We start from the raw sequence: 19,666 nt of genomic DNA, 5'->3' as shown, positions 1-19,666 counted from the left end.
CCTGTCTGAGATTCCTGTTTAAGGTTCCTTTTCTCTGGTTGGCACAATTTCTATCTCTAAAAACACACAGGCACACACCTGTCTTCACTGATAAGAGGTTGGACAAGACAGTGGATCTGGTGTGTGTGTGTGTGTGTGTGTGTGTGTGGTGTGTGTGTGCGTGTGTGTGCGTGTGTGTGTGTGTATGTGTGTGTGTTTATCTGTCTGTCAGGGGTAGCCATGTGAATACGGAATCAGATGGATGAAGTGACTTTCAAAGTCATTATTCCTAGGTGTTCATCTGATAGCCGGCAGGATAATGCACAAATATGCGTTTCTTTATGTAAACTGCATGTGGATTTAATTGACTTTGCCTTTCCTTCTCTTCTGAACCATGGGAATTTCATGACAGCAAATAGTCGGTCGTTAGACGTAATTGACCATAGCTTTGTCCTCAACAAGGTGAAATCGGGTCTCAGTTTAATGTGCTGTAGCCATCTATGCCGAATGCCCATTACAACATGTGTGTGTGTGTGTTTGTATGTATGTGTGTGTGTGTGTGTGTGTGTGTGCACGCAAGTGTGTGTGATATGAGTGGTGCTATGGAGGAAATACTTCCATTGAAAGTTGAAATGAGATTGACGTCTGTTTTGATTTCAGTCTTCAAACAGCTAGAACTTCTATAAATACAAAGCACAGCTACAAATATGAATCACCGTTTTCTAACATTCAGACTCTGTTTCTTCTCTTTCCTTTTTCACCTTCCATTGTCAATTTCTTCCCCTGTCTGATCCCTCCCCATTCTATTAATCCCTTTCTTTTCTGCCTCTGTCATACTCGCTCCCTTCTTTCTCTCCCTATCTCTCCTTCCTCCTCCCCTTCCCTCTTCTCCCCCTCCTGTCTTCCCTCCCTCTATGTCCTTTCTTTCTCTCTCTCTCTCTCTCTCTCTCTTTCTCTCCATCTCTCTCAGAATGACAGCACAGTGGAGAGTAACGGAGAGGAGCCTCCGGAGAGTATCAGTTCGCTGCTGCCCGACATCTCTCTGGTGAGCACGGCCCGGCCGGCCAACAGCAGGCCCCAGAACACAGGCAACCACAGGGCAGGCCTCCTGCTGACACAGAACAGAGCAAATCAGGGCAAAGAGAGAGCGAGAGAATGAGAGAGAGGGGGAGAGGGGGTGGCAGATAGAAAGAGAGAGAGGGAGAGGGGGTGAGGGGGGTGGCAGATAGAAAGAGAGAGAGGGAGAATGAGAGGGGGACAAGGGGGGGGCAGATAGAAAGAGAGAGAGAACATGGTCATGATATGGAGGGGGGGACAGAGAGAGAGAGAGGGAGAGGGAAAAAGGGGGAGTGAGAGATAGAAAGAGAGAGAGAGTGAATTAGAAAGTGTGAGAGAGGAAGGGAAAGAGGGATCGAGGTCTCTGAAGGAGTAACAGGATGAGGTCAGGAGAGGCTTACACTAGTGCAATTTCACCCGCTCCACTGTGGACTTGTGGGATTGGAGAAAAAAAAGGTCAGCAGGCAGAATGAGAGAATGGAGCAGTTTCAGTTTCCTGGCAGTTAGCAGTTCAGAGGACCATGCGGAGGGGGCGCTTCACTGGAGCTGAAATCAAATTGAGGGCCAGATGGAATGACTGGGGGAGAGACAAACAAAAAAAGAGGAACAGAGAGAGAGAGAGAGAGGTGGAGGGGAGATGAAAAGAGAAGAGAGGTAAAGTACATAAGGCTTAAAGGGATAGGATATTTTCCCAGGCTTTCTGAGGAACACATCGAAGAGAAGAGAAGAGAAGAGAAGGTGTCAGTCTGAGGGCACCAGAAAGTTCACACACAGAAACACACACCCACACACAAACACACACCCCGCACACACACACACATTACCACAACCACACACACACACACGATCTCCCTCTCTCTCTCTCACACACACACACAACAATGCTGTCTAAGGCTGATTTTCCTCACCATGATTCATGTGCAGTGTTGAGGGCATGAAAGATAATGTCCTCCACCAGAACCAAAAAACTCCATTTTGGTTTCTCCATGTTTGATTTGTTTCTTCTTTTCTGTTGTTGTCTGTTTTTCTCTCTCTGTGGCCATGTTTTCTCTCATCCATCTGTCTCCCCCACATATTTTCTATTTTCATTTATTTCCTTCCCTTTGCTTGGTATGGATTGGACCCCCTGCCCTCTGTAGCAAACTCGGTTCTATAAACAGCACACTGTTGGGAGAGGCTTGCTGCATCTATTTAAGGCAAATTCAAACTGTGCATTGAATGAATATTAGGTTTACAGCTTCCGTGTGTGTGTGTGTGTGTGTGTGTGTGTGTGTGTGTGTGTGTGTCTGTGTGTCTGTGTGTGTGTGTGTGTGTGTGTGTGTGTGTGTGTGTGTGTGTGTGTGCGTGTGCGTGTGTGCGTGTGTGCGTGTGTTTGTGTGTCTGTCTGTATGCTATATATGTATGAGCAGGTTTTGCACTTGAAGACATGATTTCATTAGATTGTCTTGTGAAAAGCAGGGGTGATCGCTGTGTTCTAAATCCCAATAACAGAATGCTTGTTTGTTTGCTGAGCTCTTGTGGCAAATACCTAATGCTTCTAATTATGAGTGACTCTCAGCTCCTGTGTAGCGTGTGCTGTTCTCACTGATGGACTTTATTGACTCTCTATTTCATGGACACACTTTCTCCTCTAAGATGTTCCTTCTGTCTTTGATGGGAATAGATTTTGGCATATTATGAAAATGCTCATTTAATGCCGTTTCACTTTATGGAGTTTATCTGTGCTGAAGATTCTGTCCTGTTGTCTAAAAGGAAATGCAACATGTATGTACTATAGAGAATTCAATAATGCCATAGTCCTTAGCTTCTTTTGAAAGAAATAAGTGACTATCATGTAAATTCTCAGTCTAACAACTAAAGGCTCTCTCTGATGGGTAGTTGACTGTGGTTATCTTAAAAAAAAGCCTAAATAGAGCCTGAAAGTCACTCATTCATACTCTCTTATTTATACCCGTCATGGTTAAGGCTGCATAAATGTGGCATAAATGTGGACAACAGCTTTGTTTGGAAGTGGTCAAGAGGAGTCATTCTGTACCCCTACCCACAACAAATTGTGTCACTATGACAACACCTCCTCTCTTGCCCCCTCCCCCTTCCCTCATAGGACGAGGTGCGGTCCAGGTCCGACTCTCCCCCCTCCTTCAAACCTCCCCCTCCCCCAGGAGTCCAGAGGATGCCCACCCGGAGAGAGCCGGCCACCAAGCGGCCCTCCTCCGAGTCCTCCCACTCCGGCCTGTACTTCACCGCGCCCTCCTCTTCCTCATCCACCCTTTCCTCCCACCGCTCGGCCGCGAAAGACCACAAGCGCCCACCCACACGCAAACCCACCGCCTCCACCTCGGCAGACCACCCCGGGAAGGGGGTCCCGGTCACCCAACTGTCTATGGTCAGCCAGCACAACATCGGCCCTTTCCCACGCGTCCAGTCCCCTAACCGTAACAAGCCGGTGGCGTCCCAACACCAACACCAACACCAAAACCAACACCAAAACCAAAACCAACACCAACACCAACACCAAAACCAACACCACCACGCTCCCCCTCCACCTCCTCTGCCACCGGCTCCCCCGCTACCACCCCCCACTGTCGCCCCCTCTCCGTCCGTGACACCTCCACCGCCCCCTCCTCTGCCTGCCCCTTCAGTACCCCCACCCACAGCCTCCCCAGACAAGGCCTCCCCCTCCTCTTCCAGCAAGCAGCACTTTGTGATGGTGGAGGTACACCGGCCTAACGCGGAGCCCGATGTCAACGAGGAGCGACAGCTGCCACAACCTCGAGGTGAGGACTGTGTCTGTAACAACTAATAAAGAAATGATTACCAACAGGTCAACTGACAACAGGTTCATCTAGTCCAGTCTAGTCTAGTCTTATGGCTATAGAGTTTTTTAGAAACTGCTGCATATGTATAAAAAATATGTATAGTATTTCTGTATGGATCCTGTATATATAATTCCTGTGTAGAAAGCATTTGCTTAGTGTTTCAAAAAAGCATACTATTCAAAAGGCAGGAGGACTTGCCACAGAAATAAAATCCTCCTTTACACCATTGACAGAAATGATCATCACAGTTTGATGATCTCCTTCGGATGCAAAAACAAGCCGCAATCACACAGTTCAGAGCAATTAGTCCTTCATTTTTTCACAGTATCGATCTACTGGACATGCCAGTGAACCATCCGCGATGCTGACTCAGCCTGTCTCGTGGCCCGGCCTATAGCAGTAACTTTGACACGGGCGCTCAGTTATTTAGCCGTCGTTCCAGTGGAGGGCGACTCGCCATTAAGATAAGTGCTTGCAGAGAGGCAGGACAGCTATGGAAAATCGTATCTAATCTTATCTCTAAGAGTCGTTACACTTGGGCAGTACAGTGTAAAGAGGCTCCTTCAGATATACTATTTGGGGCAGTTACCTCACCCAGTGATTGAGCTAGTGCATTGGGCACTTATCACGCAATCAAACTGAGATGTGGCCGTAGATTATGTTTTTCTGGCAAGAAACTCAAGAGCGACAGGTGTTTATGAATAGGTATGTAAATTGCCAACATGGCTGCAGGGTTTGGATGCTGCTGAATGTAAGTGAAATATCTGCTCATGTATAAAGAATGAATGTTGAATAATTCTGATGCTCATATGCTAACATCACAAATCACTTGATGCTGACAGGACTAAACATTCATTTTTTACTGCCTAAACCACCTTTTTTAGTGTTGAAAGGGTTCAGCATAAAGACAGTGACTTTGCTAAGTGTATCTGCTTCAGAATGCATACCTTATGTCATTGAAGGGGGGGGGGGGGGGGGGGGGGGGGGGGGTCGTGTTGTGTTGTGTGGTGTATGCACCTTAACACTACTGAGTCCGAGCCTTTTTTAGGTAGTCTGACATGAGGCAAAAGTGGCATTTATGATTATATTCTAGAAGACCTCAGCAATAATAACATGAGAGTAAAAGGAATTACCCCCACCCTCTTTTATTTCCTCTCATTGGAGACATTTACTGCCGGGTTTTCAACATGACACTCAACTGTGGAGACGCTAAAGTCGGGGCTAATCGTGTTCTAAATCATCCTGATCTCTTTACTTTAGCCGCGGCTATCGCTGGAAGAATCAGGCCACTGCTGTTTATTAGCCCTCCTGCAGTGCTCTCGCTGTCCCTCTGTTGAGCACCAGCAGGTCCCTGCATGCGGCGGCTATACGTCTATATTGAACAAGCTCTCAGATGTAACATAAAACCTTCAAGCCCGGTTCTGTTTCGCCCGCGGGAGTCATTAGCACCTAATAAATTGCACATTAGTTTCAGGCAGTTAGTCAGAAAATTACATTTGTCTCTGCGAGAGGGAGAGTTCATCCATGACACGGCGTAATATAGATTGCATGCGGGAGTGTTGATCTTGTGTGTGTGTTTGTGTTGAGTAGGTATGCATACAGGTGTGCTTGTACAGTAGTGAGATGTGGGGTATGCGTGTCTGTGTAGTTTTTTTTCCATTGTGCTGTGACAGATTTCGACCTCCGCTGCCTACATTACCCAGGTGTCTGTGGCCTTCTATGCATGTCCCCTGACCCATCATCGATTTCCCACAGGTGCTACTCTCTGCCAGCTATCGGACAGCGGTCAGACTTTGAGCGAGGACAGCGGGGTGGACATTGCCGAGTCGGGACGCCTCAGCAAGGAGAGCAGCCCCCGTCCCGCCCGGACGCGTGCCCCCAGGGACGGCACGGGGGGTGCAGGGGAGGCCCCCCCAAAACCGGTGAGAGCGAGGGACGAAAGAGCCCAAGGAGAATGATGAAGCGATTTTGAGAAAATCGGGCGAAGGATGATGATTATTAGGGTGGAAGAAATACTATCCTACATGTGTGCGTATATGTGTGAGTGTGTTTGTGTGTGTGTGTGTGTGTGTGTGTGTGTGTGTGTGTGTGTGTGTGTGTGTGTCTTTGTGTGTGTGTGTGTGTGTGTGTCTTTGTGTGTGTGTGTGTGTGTGTGTGTGTGTGTGTGTGTGTGTGTGTGTGTGTGTGTAATATCAGTGAAGATGAACCATAGTTTGAGCTCTGTAACCCGGGGTCTGGACTTGGCCATGGATCTGCTCTCTGATGGCCGCAGCCTGATCTAATTTTGATTTGTTTGGATTAGATTTTTTCGTTCTCTGCTTTGTTTGCCCATTCATTTCTTTGCCACTTCCCCCCTTCCTCCTCCTCCGCGTCCTCCTCCTCCTCCCTTGTTCATTGTGAGTTGGCACTCCACTTGAGTTGGTTTCTCATTCATCAATCACTCGTTCACCCCATCCCTCACACTGCAGCAAACACTCCTCCTCAGACACAGACTGTGCCGTGCCTAAAACAGTGTGTACACCTATATACACGTATATATATATATATGTGTGTGCTACAGCAAAAACTTGACGGTTATCGGCGTTGTGTTTTATATGTCTGTCTGTTTGACAAGGTGCACCATGCACAGATGGTGGTTTCTGTCTCCTGACTGGTCTGTCAATAACTCTCTCTACCTGTATGTCCTCTTTCTTTCTCTCACTCTGTCCATTTTTCTTGATAGCCGGGTCTATTGGAACCTACGTCCACTCTGGTAAGGGTGGCAAAAAGTGCCAGCACACTTGGCATCGCCATAGAGGGGGGCGCCAACACACGGCAGCCTCTGCCACGCATCGTCACCATCCAGGTGAGTGCCTCTATGGCTCTTTCAGGAAGAATGGTTGCTTTTTAATATACTGTATGTGTAAAAGACAAAAACAATATGGATTTTCAGGGATGCCTCTTTCTTGACAGGCTATGAGAAAACCTAATAAATTGTCAAATTTTCCACATGGATCAATCAGTCATCAAATGGATCAATCTGTCATCAAATAACAGATTGATTATTTTACAGATTCAAATTCTTCAAAAAGGAATGAATATGATAATGAGAGGCGAGATCGAAGATTTCAGATGTTCAGTGGCTTCCATTTACAATTCAGATCTTCAGTGTTCTCTTGGTTTTTCACTTGTTAAAGGCTACAGCTCCTTCTGATGACTGAGACACAAAGGCTTGTTTGAATGTATTGACATTTGAGACTTAATGAATCAGTGCTAGTAATCAATGCATTACTTCCTGTTTATTTGCCTTATCTTTTACACTTATAAAGAAATGACAGAGTTAGAGGGACAGACAAGGGACTTTTGAGTATGCAGTACAGGATATGTGGGTGCGTGTGTGTGTGTGTGCATGCGTGCGTGCCTGCGTGTGTGCGTGTGTCTGTGCACGCGTGTTTGCGAACTGTTCAGCATTTAACTTGACGCAAAGTTCAATTTAAACACAAAATAACGATTTCCGTTACAGTTACATTACAGAAATAATATAAAAAGGTTAGTGATGTTACTCCATGACCGCATTTTGTGTATGTCTTGTTGACTCTCCGCCTGCTTGATGAAACGAAATAAGCCAAAGGCAGAAGACTTCTGTGTGCATTACAATTGGCTTCCGTGTCTTATATCCTCGAACCGAAGATAAAACATGTTTTATTTGTTAAAGGAGAGCAGACAAAAAGAGTCAACAGGGTCAAGACTGAGCTGAAATTGATTTTTGAGTTGCTTTGTCTTAGAAGGCACAGAATGTTGCTTGAGGTGGTTAACCCTTTTCAGACAATCAAACCAACCAATCACATGTTATTTGGATTTGTTTATGTATAGGCATTTAACATAAGCCTTCAGTCAGTCAGTTTTTCTGAATAGTGACAGGAAGGTTACATATGCACTGGATACACTTGAAGGTTTGAATTTTCCCTCTACTAGATATGCTTTGCAGAACATAGGCAAAGTGCAGCATTGCTGTTAACTTTACACCAAATCAAGTCTATTCAGAAATAGTACTTACAAATATAACAATTGGCTGCGGAGCAATTGTGTGTATGTTTGTGTGTGTGTATGTTTGTGTGTGTGTGTGTGTGTGTGTGTGTGTGTGTGTGTGTGTGTGTGTGTGTGTGTGTGTGTGTGTGTGTGTGTGTGTGTGTGTGTGTGTGAGTGAGTGAGTGTGCGTGAGGATTGAGGAATGAATTGGAAGCCCTGTGATTTGGCAGGCTAATGAAAAATAAAAGGGGAGATGATTACAGCTAGTGCGACTGCAAATCAGCTTCACAAGAACAAAGACTAGCGCTCAGTAACGACGCCGGAGACACAGGAAGAGGCAGAATAGGACAGGAACAAGAGGGGGGGGGGGGGTCGGTGCTGTTGTAACATGGAAGAAAGACTGGAATTGCTGAGAGAATGCTACGGAGACGGAGAGAAGAGAGAGAGAAGATAGAGGAGAGAGAGAGAAGAGAGAGGAAAGAGAGAGAGAGAGAGATAGCAGAGGCAGGGAGGAATGGACAGGCATGAGTGGGTTTTAATTCCACTGTCTGTGCCCCTGCCCTCTCTACCCCACACGCCACCCCTGACAGGGGGGAATTAAATACCTCGCCTCATCTGTAATGGAAATCCAACAACAAAGGTGCCGCCATAGCAGGTGATATAATCCAGCTTTTGTGTTCCCCACGGACATTTTTTTTGTATCTCTTTATTTATTTATCTGTCCACTACCTTACCATGTCCGAAAGCTGTAATCTGGAGGGGGAATTTGGGAAACCAGGAGAGCTCTCTCTGTTCTCTACTGTATGCTGTGGGCATCATTGATCTGAGTGTCTCAAAGAGCCTCAGGGCTTGGCTGCTATTGCTGCATAATGGCAAACTGCTCGCAGACTTTTAATGGGCCTGCCTGACTGATGAAGCATTGCACCTTTGGAGGCTTTTCAAGGGAGGTCATGATGTGAGGACAGACAGTCTGGCCACATTACAGCTCAAATATAGGACAATATTTAGTGTGAGATGAAGTGAATTATCTTTATGTGAGGCAAAAAAATCACATAAAGTGTGAGGCAAAACATTTCTTGAAGTTAAGTAGTATCTGGGTGGAGCTTCAATATAATGACAGATAAAGCTATTCAATGACAATGTCCTCTGATTACAGGGGTGTATACCTTTACTGATGAAGTCTTCAATTGTTGCTATATAATTTGTTTGGCCAATGGAAAATCTTAAAGGTAATCGGACATTTTTTCACCTCTCACATCAAAACCAGGTAGAGAGGGAGTTGAATCTCATGCTAATTATCTGATGCTAGCATTTTTCACTGGCTGATCTGGATTCAGTGGATGGCTCAGCAGCCGCAGGAGCTGCATATATTGGCTGTAGCTGTACACAGACTTCTAATGGGCCTGGAAAGCATGTTGTGATTGGAATAGGCCACCCTCTTGCACCCGAGACGAGCTGTAGGCTCATGCTGTGGCTGGAGGTGAAAGCCTGTGTCCTCCAAGGATTGGATGCGCTCTCTGAACACCGTTTGAAATGTATGGGATAGATTCAAGACCGTGGTTATAATCTCCCTCTGTCCACCACTGTAAGACATTTCCTGAGCCATGTTTGTCCAACAAAATGGTTGGTCTTGTTGCTCACAAGCCTGAGCCAGAATGCTTGTCCAGTTTCTTTCATTCAGTTAGTTTGTCGAATGTTATGGATAGCCAGTGCAATTTGTGTGGTAAGCTATAGACCCAAACAAGGGGAGAGAGAGTAAGAAACGATCAAGGCAAATGGACTTCAAGGAGAGGGATGGAAGAGCTTTGGTGTGAGACAATGATCAGCAGAAGTGTTGTTTGTGGGGGAAATTGCTCCTAAGTCTACTTGGCTCCTGTGAGAAAGGGCACTGGTGGGAGGGAGAGGTAATTGTAGGTTAGGAGGAGGCAACATGCATGAGACTACTGCTGGCAATCAGTACGGAAACAGCAGAGGCCGGTCTTGTTATCTTTTCTGAAATCTCATGTTATCATGGTGGTAACAAAAAGATCTCCTTTTTTAATTGGGAAGTGCTATTGTACGTCATTAGCCAAACATGATGTGAACAGGATTACTGTATCACTGACATTGAGGATCATATAGGAAAATCGTGGCAGAGTGGCACAGGAGTTTGTTTGTCCTACCGTTCAATTCAACAACATCAATTCAAGCCTATCCTATACTTACTTAAAGATACAGTATCTGTCCAATGGGTTGGGTTTTGATTCTGAAAATAAGAGATATGAATATCCTGTACAGGTTTTTGCTGCTTTTTAAAAAACACCTGTTGCATTTTTCACAAGCAGTCATTCAGGCTGAAAGCAGAACCTGAGACCTTGCTGTCTGGTCCTATTTCGGTGACAGGAACTCTGAGACTTCCGCTTCTCAACTCTCTCGTCAACCAACACAGACACAGACTTTTCAGTACCGGAGTTTATTCAGGGTCAGCTAGACACCAATAACAGGCAAGCGAAGACAAAACGGTAAACTAAAAATGTCTAGTGATCAAACTTAAAGCACTAGGAATAAATACACAACCCTCAGAAGATAATCTTAATTAACAGAAACAGTCCAGGGAAGAAAGTAAACTTAAGAGTTAAATACTAAAACTCAAAATAACACGGAGCTTATCTAACCTTGGAAATTACAAAGGAGCAGGAACAAACGCAGGGAGCGAATAGTCTGGAGCTTGAGTTGACGTGAGAGTTTTGTCCATTCAAAACGAGGCCAGACAACAAGTCAGGGGAGTGAAGAGTTTAAGTAGAGTGTTGGAGGGAGTGAGAGGTGTTCGTGATTATAATTCAGGTGACTTGGAATGTGACGGAGGCAGGTGAGTTGAATCCGGAGGGGGGCGTGGCAGGAGTAGGGCTCAGTGCCGGCCTGACAGTCTTGACTTCTAAGAGCTTTGTGCTCTCTATTAAGATTAGGCACCAGTCTGATATTTAAACGAAACCTGTAAGACATTCGGTTTAGGACCAGGTTCTGCAGTGAGACAGTTCTTGTCCTTCCAGATGTTTGTCTCACAATCAGGTGACAGTCTGTCCATATAAAATATCAGAGCACCACAATCATAGCTTTTTGGGAATAAAAAAGGGATAACAACATGACCCCCCCCCCTATTCCTCCTCTCTCTCTCTCACACACACCCACACTCTCTCATACACACACACACACACTCATATTCTTCCTCTGTCTCCCCCTGTCTGGGTGAATGAGCCCCTTCAGTGAAGGTTAATAAAAGGTCTAATGGAGCAGGCTGGCCAGTGGCCTCTGCCTCTGTACCTGACTGTAATAACCCGGTGTTTGGATGGCATGTAATGCACCCCGAGGGGGAGGCAGCGCAGCTCCACAGGTCCTTCGAGGCTGTAATGATAAGTCTGTATCCATCTCACCCTCACTGTGTGTGTCTTGTTTTTCCTTTCCCCTTCACACCGGCTCTCTCTCGCTCTCCTGCCACACACTTTCTCTCTCGCTCTCCTGCCACACACTTTCTCTCTCTCTTGCTCTTTTTTTTTACCCCCTCTCTACCCTTTTTTTGTCATAGAATGTTTTAAGAGAGGTCAAAACCATTGAGTGCCTTTGAGATCAAACTTTCGAGAGCTACATTTTTTTTGATAATTCTCTCTTTCTCTCTCTCTCTTTTTATCAGAGAGGGGGTTCGGCTCACAACTGTGGTCAGCTGAAAGTGGGTCAGGTGATCCTGGAGGTGAACGGCGCGTCGCTACGGGGCCGGGAGCATCGAGAAGCCGCGCGGATCATCGCCGAGGCCTTCAAGACCAAAGACAGAGACCACGTGGACTTCCTGGTCACAGAGTTCAACGTGGCACTTTAGGGGTCACTGGGCTCACATCGACTTCACCAACATACAGTATGCCCAGAGTCAGAAGGGTTAGAGGTGGAGAGAGAGAGAGAGAGAGAGAGAGAGAGAGAGAGAGAGAGAGATGGAGTGATATGAAGCCGGAGGAGCAGTCATGGACTTTATGATTTAAGGCAGGGTTAACCCCCTTTCCACATCCTCCATGCCTCACACAGGAAAGTAGTTTAACATGGACTTGGAGTGGAGCCTGAGACCATTCTGACTCAAGATCTGTGGGACTACTGAAAATCACAGAGTAATTGAACACACATTCTGACTCCAGATCTGTGGGACTACTGAAAATCACAGAGTAATTGAACACACTTCGGAATATGAAGAGCAGGGATTAAGGAAAACATCTGCTTTTTTTACAGTAAGCTTCTTATCTTTGCCGTCACCACAACATCCCTTGGACTTGAAGCTGACGACACTAACTCACCAACGCACGCACCCACCCACCCACACACACACACACACACACACACACACATACACACACACACACACACACTCAGTGCAAAGCAGAACAATGGACTGTTCGTTCATTAACTGAAAATGTTACATTCGCGTCAAACTATTTTTAAAATTCTAAATGGCTGTTTTTAAAGAAAAATAAATAATATATCTATACACAAATGATGAGATGCAGACACGGTATAATATATATGTCAAAGAAATCTTTTCAAAGGCACAGTTTACCGAATAATTGTGGTTAAACATGATGTCGGAGACATAAAATGAAAATGTGAGAAAAGGGTTATTAGAGATTACCACATAGAAGAACAAACCCCAACTTCCCACTCAAATGTTTTCCTGCAGAGCACAGGAGAGACTTCTCTGCTGTAATTGCCTTTTTTGCCCTGGTCTCCGTTGTCAGTTAGCTGCATTCACTCTGTCTCTGCTATGCTGCAGTCGACTGCATCATTTGGTAATTACACTTAAACAGTGGTAATTATGTGTTAGGGTGGAGGAGAGTGAGAGGTAGGGGAGAGATAAAGGACAGGGAAAATAGAGGGAGGAGAGAGATAGCGAGAAAAAAAAACAGAAAGAGAGCCAAAGGAAGAAAGATAGCAAAGCGTCCGAAAGATGAGAGAGAGCCTGTGTGAAGCGAGCTCTGCATCAGGACAGATACAGCCGGAGAGGGGCTCACTGTGTGTCCCACACACACACACACACACACACACACACATCACGACCACCACCCCTGCCTTAGCTCCCACTATATCTGTATTGAGTATGGAGAGGCACTTCATCCAATTATGCGATGTGAATCAGGAACAAAGCATGGCAATCAGTCAGGGGAGAGTGAGAGGGAAAGGGAAAGGGGTGTTGGGAAGGAGGGGAGGAGAGCATTCACTGGAACTAATGAAAAGTTGTGAAGTGTGTGTGATTCCTGCAGGAGCTTTACTGAGGAGAGAAGAAAGGATGGGAGCTGGAGGAAGAGAGAGAGTGAGAGAACAGAGAGAGAGAGGGGGGGGGGGATATGCCATCCACTGATATGTCACTCATGACTGTTGCATAAGAATGGGATGGACCTGGATCTGAAGGATCCCTCTGGGTATGTGTGCATCTGTGTGTGAGTGATTACCGCTGTGCGCTACAGCAATAGAGGAGGACTTCTGTGGGAGCAACCACACATTGCAAACGCTTGTTTTTACCTGTGTGTGTGTTTGGGCGAGAGAGAGAGAGAGCTAACCAACGAGAGAGAATTAATTGCAAGCTCAAATTGTAGAGCCTAACATGAAGCAGAAGTTCAGGACAGCTGCTGTCAGGCAATGCTATGGCTTTGAGGTAATTGGGAATGCTGTAATGCTTTCAGGAATGAGTAGGGAGTATCCAGGTGATTTCTTCTGCACTCTCCTCATGAGCATAGCGGCCATCTTGAGACTCACTTTACCCATATACACCACCATTTTGTGCAAACATTGTGTATTTTTACGTAAATTTATATTTTTATTTCTATTAACAATACTTGTGTATTAAAATGATATCTATAGGATGCTGATTTATGAATATGGAATAGATATATGATTGATATAGACAGGGTTTTTTAAATCACTCGGCACAGCTAAAGTCTGTGTGGTTAGTGAGGGACTCTAACCTGGGGGATGTTATTCTAGTTATTCAATGGTGCGGGTCCTCCATCTTGGTAACTAAACACAGAACACCCCCCCACAGAGACACACACAACCTCCCATTTTACCCTCAGGCTGTGTTCCCACCAGAGCCAATTTTGCTTCTCTCCATTTGCCCTGTGTAGTTTTCTACTCGAGTCCAGTTATTTAATATGTTCATAGATATCACTCCTCTTTGGGACCTAAAGACTTAATTCCACTGGCGGTGATTGTGTCTGTCTCTATACGGTACAACATTGCAGTGGACTATTCCACAAACAAGGTAATGAAACATGACAATAACATTCAACTTGAGAGCAGTGTAAGAGTTATTGAAGTTTAGTGTATGTGTAAAGTGTAGTTGGGATTTGCCCTTTTTAAAGTCAGCCTGGAGATTCCTTGAAAATGATGTGTTCTTCAAAGCCAAATTTTCAAGAAGTTAATCAAAATGAATATTAAAAAATTAATAAAGGCCCACACTATAAAAAATGTAATACATAAAAAGAAACTGACCTTATTTTTACTTTTCACCTGTGATATTTCATGAAATGTACTTTACTAAGTAAAGTACGTTAAAAAGTGTTCTTCACTCTACTTGAGTGAAGTCACAGAATTGATTCATAAACACCAGAGATGTATCTTTCCTTCTATGTGACTTGCTCTGTTGTAATGACTTGCTTATAGCAACACTGAGTCAACTGAGCATTTCTTCATTCACAAGCAGCCGGTTTCCCCTTTCCAAGTGCTAAAATATACATTATAATTATTTTTTACCGCCATTGTGCTTTTCACAGAAGAAAGTGCTGTAAACTAGCTTAAGTGTCTGAGCTGAATCAATTCACATTAGAACACAGATTGCACACCTAAAGCCACTGCTGAGTGGCCAGAGAAATATGATCATCATGAACACTATTCATATGACACAATACATAGACGGTTTAAAAGTCTAAGGTCTTACACTGTTCTGCATAAAGATATCAGTAATCACTAGATAATCACACAGATAACTTTAAGCCCCTTTCCACGGCTTTTTAAAGACATATTTTGCAAATGTAGTAAAACATGATTCTTTAATTTCACCCACTTTATGTATGTGCCTGGTTAGGTATAGCCGCACAGCGATGCTTTCCATTTTATTTTATTTTATTTTTCAACCCTTTCCTTACCGTTCATTCTGCCTTCCGTCTACTTGCCTACCTGTCTACTTGCCTGCCTCTTGTACAGTTTGATGAGGAGCATTGTACACAGCCATGCTATTTATACTAAAGTGTGTTTAATTTTCCAATAAAGAATAACTGCACAAGAAAATCTGCTGAGAAGGCTCTATTTTGGCACTATCATTTTTTGTAGGTGTGTGTTGCGTGCGTGTGCGTGCGTGCGTGTGTGTATGTGTGTGTGTGCGCGCGCGTGCGTGCAGCGTTTGTGTGCTCAGAGGAGTGTAGCCCATTATGTAGTTACCAGGAACATCTGTATTAAATTGTATTTATACAATTTTCAAGTCCACTGATTTTCACAGTACACTCTTTTCAGTTTTCAGTAAATTTGTCTGTACATTAGGCTTCAGTTTGCCTAAATTAAATGCTTAAATAAACTCAATAGCAAACATAACGAAGAGTCCTTCAGAGAAGCAAAACAATTCTTGTGCATTTTTAGAAGTAGGGCTCTAATCCAATATCAATACAGAATTATAAAAATGTCCTGGTTTCCATAATGTAATCGCACATTTTAAAATTAGATGCCTTGATTAAAATCAAATATATCTGCGGGTCCATTTGTGCACACAGTGAACCAAATCTTAAGGATGTTCAAGATCCAACAAAGATTTAATTCCATTATATAACTGCACACTGATTGCTGAGGGAGAGAGCGTTCTACTTACCCAGTGAGCAAGGATACAGAAAAAACTTTTCTTTCTTAATGTTTTGGCCTATACCTAAATGAAGACTGGGTTTGCTTTCGGTTGCAAGGCACAGACGGTTTAATGTCAGCTTTTAGCTGTTTCATCCATCCAGTGGCCAACCCCTTCAGATGGACTGCCTCCAGCTTTTACTTCTGAGTGCCTCCAGCATCTCCCTCGTCTGTTATATCCTTCAGTATTCTTGTCTGCTGATACAATTTATTAATGTTCAGTTCAATGAGGTTAACACCATACCACAACATGCTGAATATCAGTTAGCCTGACAAATCCATACTGTATTTAGCTTACAAGTCAGCATCATATCATAAGCATCAGCAAACAGTAAGTTACAATAACACTTGCTACAATAAAAGTAAGAAATAAAAATCGGTGCGCTATCATCCGATATGTCTCTCTAAATACATCTGGCTGTTTGGAGACAAGCATACACAGAGGTGAAAGATTTCAGGACTTACATAATTGAATGTTGGAGGGGAGAAAAGCCTCTGTACGCAACACGAATATTGTATTTGCTGACAACACGATGTGAATAGCAAGTGTGTGTCAAGGATGACCATATGGAAAATTTCTGTGTCAATTTGTTGGGAAATGATTTAAGGATAGTCCTAAAAAAATGTCACACTAGTTTGGGTAGCCCTGAAAATACTGTATATACTGTGTTGATGATAAACAATTTAGCTGCCTTAAAGCCAAGCAGTAAGAAAAAGACTTTAAATGTTATAGTGTTCTTCCTCCAACATAAAAAGTTAGCACACCCTACAGCAGCAAAAAATAATCACTCGTAAGTGCATCTTACATTATATGCATGCCACAGAATCGCAAGGATCTAGGCTATTCCTGCTGTTACAAGAAGAGAACCGCCTTATATAAAAATAATGGTTGGTAATGTTGGTTGGTTTGTTTCACTTGCATGGGAAGGATGCTCTCTGTGCAAAAAATCCATACCGTGGCACACACTACGTGAGAGCAGGTGATCCCAGTATAGAGGCCAAACATGGACATGTTAGAGAATGTCCGCCCTTAATGTATTACAAATTATTCATGATTTGGCAGTAGAATGAAAGGAAAAGTAAAAAACTAGGCACCAAGCCTAAAAGGACCCTCAGACACCATGGACAGAATTATGGTGTTGGCAGAAGAAAGATATTTACTCACAAAGTGAAACTGAACTTTCTATGCAGGGTGCACTTTTGATTCTAAATGCCAATTTGAAATTATATCCATCTCAAAATGTACATTCTTCTTGTTGTGTATCATGTCAGTTTTCCAGCTGGCTTATTGCATCAGTAACTGCACAATTAATTCCAATTCAGTCTTGGCTTTAGTGGTGTTAAACAAATAATTAATTATTTGTAGATATTACACATGCCAAAACAGCAGGTGCTGTCAGTAATAAAGTCACATCCTTCGGTGTACCAAAAGGGTATTACTGACAGCTGTTCCAGCTAACTGACATACACTTGGATCTGTTGACAGAGGAAGGCAAGCTGTACAATGATCTAAGAAAATTGAACACATCAGCTGGCATTTAAAAGAACAGTGCACCTGCCTTTGTTTGATGGTGATGTTCTCAGAATGCTGGTTGTATACCCTTTGCAACAAAATGACAAACATGCAACAAAAACAGACTACAGGAGTTTTCTTATCAACCAATGACACCATATGTTAAAAGGGGGAAATGCATGGAAAAACGCCATTTGTTGCAGTTTGACTCATCACAGTATGCAGTACTCATCACAGTTGGCTGTGCAGAACAAGTTGTCTACCCTGGTCATGGGGAAAGTCAATGATCATAGGAAGTGAAAATTATACTATTATTACTATTTGCATAACTACTAATGCAAATAAATATTCTATATGTCACATTACTCGCATCCCACATATTTCTTGGGACCTGATTAAACTCCGATGCAGACATACCGCTCAGTCACGCAGTTCTTAGGCTTTCAAAGTGGTCTCGCAATTCACAGTAGCTGCCTGACAGTGGCCTGGTTTTCCATCAACCTCCGCCTTTGGGCCCTTGCTGTGGTCCTTGGAATGCGTGCCCTCGTCTTTGCCGTCTTTCACGCTGCACGATGGTTGTGATTCGTCATGACGTACTTTGTTCCCGTCATCCGCTCTCAACTTTGCTTGCAGCCACAAATGCTCAGTGACGCAACCGATCTCGATTCTCTTTAGTGGGTCTGGATGCAGCATGCTGTAGATTAGGGCTATGCATTCTGCTGAAGGGTTTCTTGACCGATGGAACGCCACATGGTGCTCCTTTTGGGCCTTGAGCATCTTCCTTACATTTGAATCATCAAAGGGCATTGAACCGCAAACCATTATGAAGAGAACGACACCCATGCTCCAGACGTCATACATTTTGGGGTTGTATGGTGTCCCCTGTAAAACTTCAGGGGCTGCATAGGCGGTAGAGCCGCAGAAAGTTTTACTCAGCACCATGTCACCATTGCCATCGTAGCTCAGCTTGCGACTGAACCCCAAATCACCAACTTTCATATTAAAATCCTTATCCAAGAGAAGATTCTCACACTTCAAATCCCGATGGACGATGTTCTTCTCGTGAATGAATTTAATGGCCGCGGTCAACTGGCGAAAAATCTTCCTAGCAAAATCCTCTGGTAATGTCCCGCGGAATTTGATGAACTCCAGCAAGTTGCCTTGTACACCGAGTTCCATTATCATGTAGACCTTCCCATCCGAAGTTTCAAAGATCTCAAAAGTTTTGACGATGTTGGGGTGGCTGAGGCATGCCATCATCTCAATTTCACGGGGTAGAAATTTATCTAGAAAGTCCTTTGGTGCCTTGTTTCTGTTAATAATTTTAACAGCAACATTTATTTTCCGGCGCTCAGAGTACGCTGATTTCACTTTGGCGTACGATCCCTCGCCTAGATGTATACCAAGAGTGTAGCCCCGCTTCCTAAGGACCAGAGCGTCCATCTGAATGGAGCACCTGCGAGGTTGCCTTAATTCGTCTTGTGCAGGTTGGGCATTTTAAGGAAAGTTAGCTGGCAATTCAGACCAAACCAACCCAACATCCTGCCGGTGTTTCCCGCAATCAAGGCATTCAATTATTGCTGTTTTATTTGAAAGCCTTTGGCTACATGACGTCGAGAGAACACCTGGCGACGTCATAGTCATGTAGTTAAGGATGAATTATGCGAATCCATAGCATGGATTAAATAGTTTGTCTTCAAACAAACAATAAGCTATGCCCTGGCCTTTCATTACATTCTAAATACACGTTTGTATTTATCCATAAAGCTATCCATTAAGCTCATCCTAATAGAATCAAAGGGCTTACCACGTCACAACAACTGTTAAATTATCATAATAGCATTCTATTCTATTCAATTCTATTCAACTCTAGTCTAGTTTGTCTAGTCTTTTGCAAGTAGAATATCGTTTGTGCCATGTTTGCTGAGTTTAGTCTTTATATTTAAAAAAAATCCTGTTCCCAACATTTGGTGGATTATTAAGACATTTTGACGTTATTATTAAGACAAAACGTCAAAAAATCTTTCTCTTCATTTTAATACAGTAGTTGGCTAAAATTGACCCACTGCGCATCTATTTTATGACAATTCATGCTTAAAATCTGCAATCCTTAATGTGCCATCTGACAAGGAAGTATTTTATTATAGAGGGGAGGATAGGCTCTCACACCCACCAGGGATATACAATTGAAGAAGCTAACAAGCAGTGAGATCCTTAAACTATTCAGCTTGAAATATTTAAAAGGCACAGTTTACCCACATTCAAATCTCTCTGTTGAATTATTTGAACTGTAGGCCAATATCATTATTTTGAAGGGGAGACAGTTTGCTAATTTTGAATCATTCATGCAATCTACCATATATCACACAGGCCCATCTGTAAAACAGTAAACATG

At 43.8% G+C, this 19,666-nt stretch overlaps 2 protein-coding genes across 2 annotated transcripts in view; one reads left to right on the top strand and one right to left on the bottom strand.

Annotated features, from left to right (window-relative positions):
* Positions 1 to 15,158, top strand: part of whrna (whirlin a) — a 90,745-nt gene extending 75,587 nt beyond the window's left edge. Inside the window, exons 8-13 of the mRNA XM_042709430.1 lie at positions 950 to 1,024; positions 3,140 to 3,541; positions 3,614 to 3,812; positions 5,610 to 5,776; positions 6,577 to 6,699; positions 11,530 to 15,158. Coding sequence (XP_042565364.1) covers positions 950 to 1,024; positions 3,140 to 3,541; positions 3,614 to 3,812; positions 5,610 to 5,776; positions 6,577 to 6,699; positions 11,530 to 11,712 — 1,149 coding nt within the window. The 3' untranslated portion in view covers positions 11,713 to 15,158. The remainder of the gene's footprint in view (positions 1 to 949; positions 1,025 to 3,139; positions 3,542 to 3,613; positions 3,813 to 5,609; positions 5,777 to 6,576; positions 6,700 to 11,529) is intronic.
* A 30-nt stretch (positions 15,159 to 15,188) lies between these two features.
* LOC105912631 (testis-specific serine/threonine-protein kinase 1-like) lies at positions 15,189 to 18,868 on the bottom strand. The gene is made up of 2 exons (XM_012841617.3): positions 17,689 to 18,868; positions 15,189 to 15,953 (listed from the first exon to the last, which is right to left on the bottom strand). Exon 1 carries the CDS (start codon positions 18,712 to 18,714, stop codon positions 17,707 to 17,709), a length of 1,008 nt encoding a protein of 335 aa, XP_012697071.1. The 5' UTR covers positions 18,715 to 18,868; the 3' UTR covers positions 15,189 to 15,953; positions 17,689 to 17,706.
* Between the last annotated feature and the right edge of the window lie 798 nt (positions 18,869 to 19,666).

The sequence above is a fragment of the Clupea harengus genome, chromosome 12, assembly GCF_900700415.2.
Source record: "Clupea harengus chromosome 12, Ch_v2.0.2, whole genome shotgun sequence".
NCBI classification, from domain to species: Eukaryota; Metazoa; Chordata; class Actinopteri; order Clupeiformes; family Clupeidae; genus Clupea; species Clupea harengus.
Note: the sequence above shows the minus strand (reverse complement) of the source record. Positions and strands in the feature narration are given on the sequence as shown.

Excerpts from the sequence above, each read along its gene's own strand:
- LOC105912631 (XM_012841617.3), bottom strand. The coding sequence starts at position 18,714 with ATGGACGCTCTGGTCCTTAGGAAGCGGGGCTACACTCTTGGTATACAT.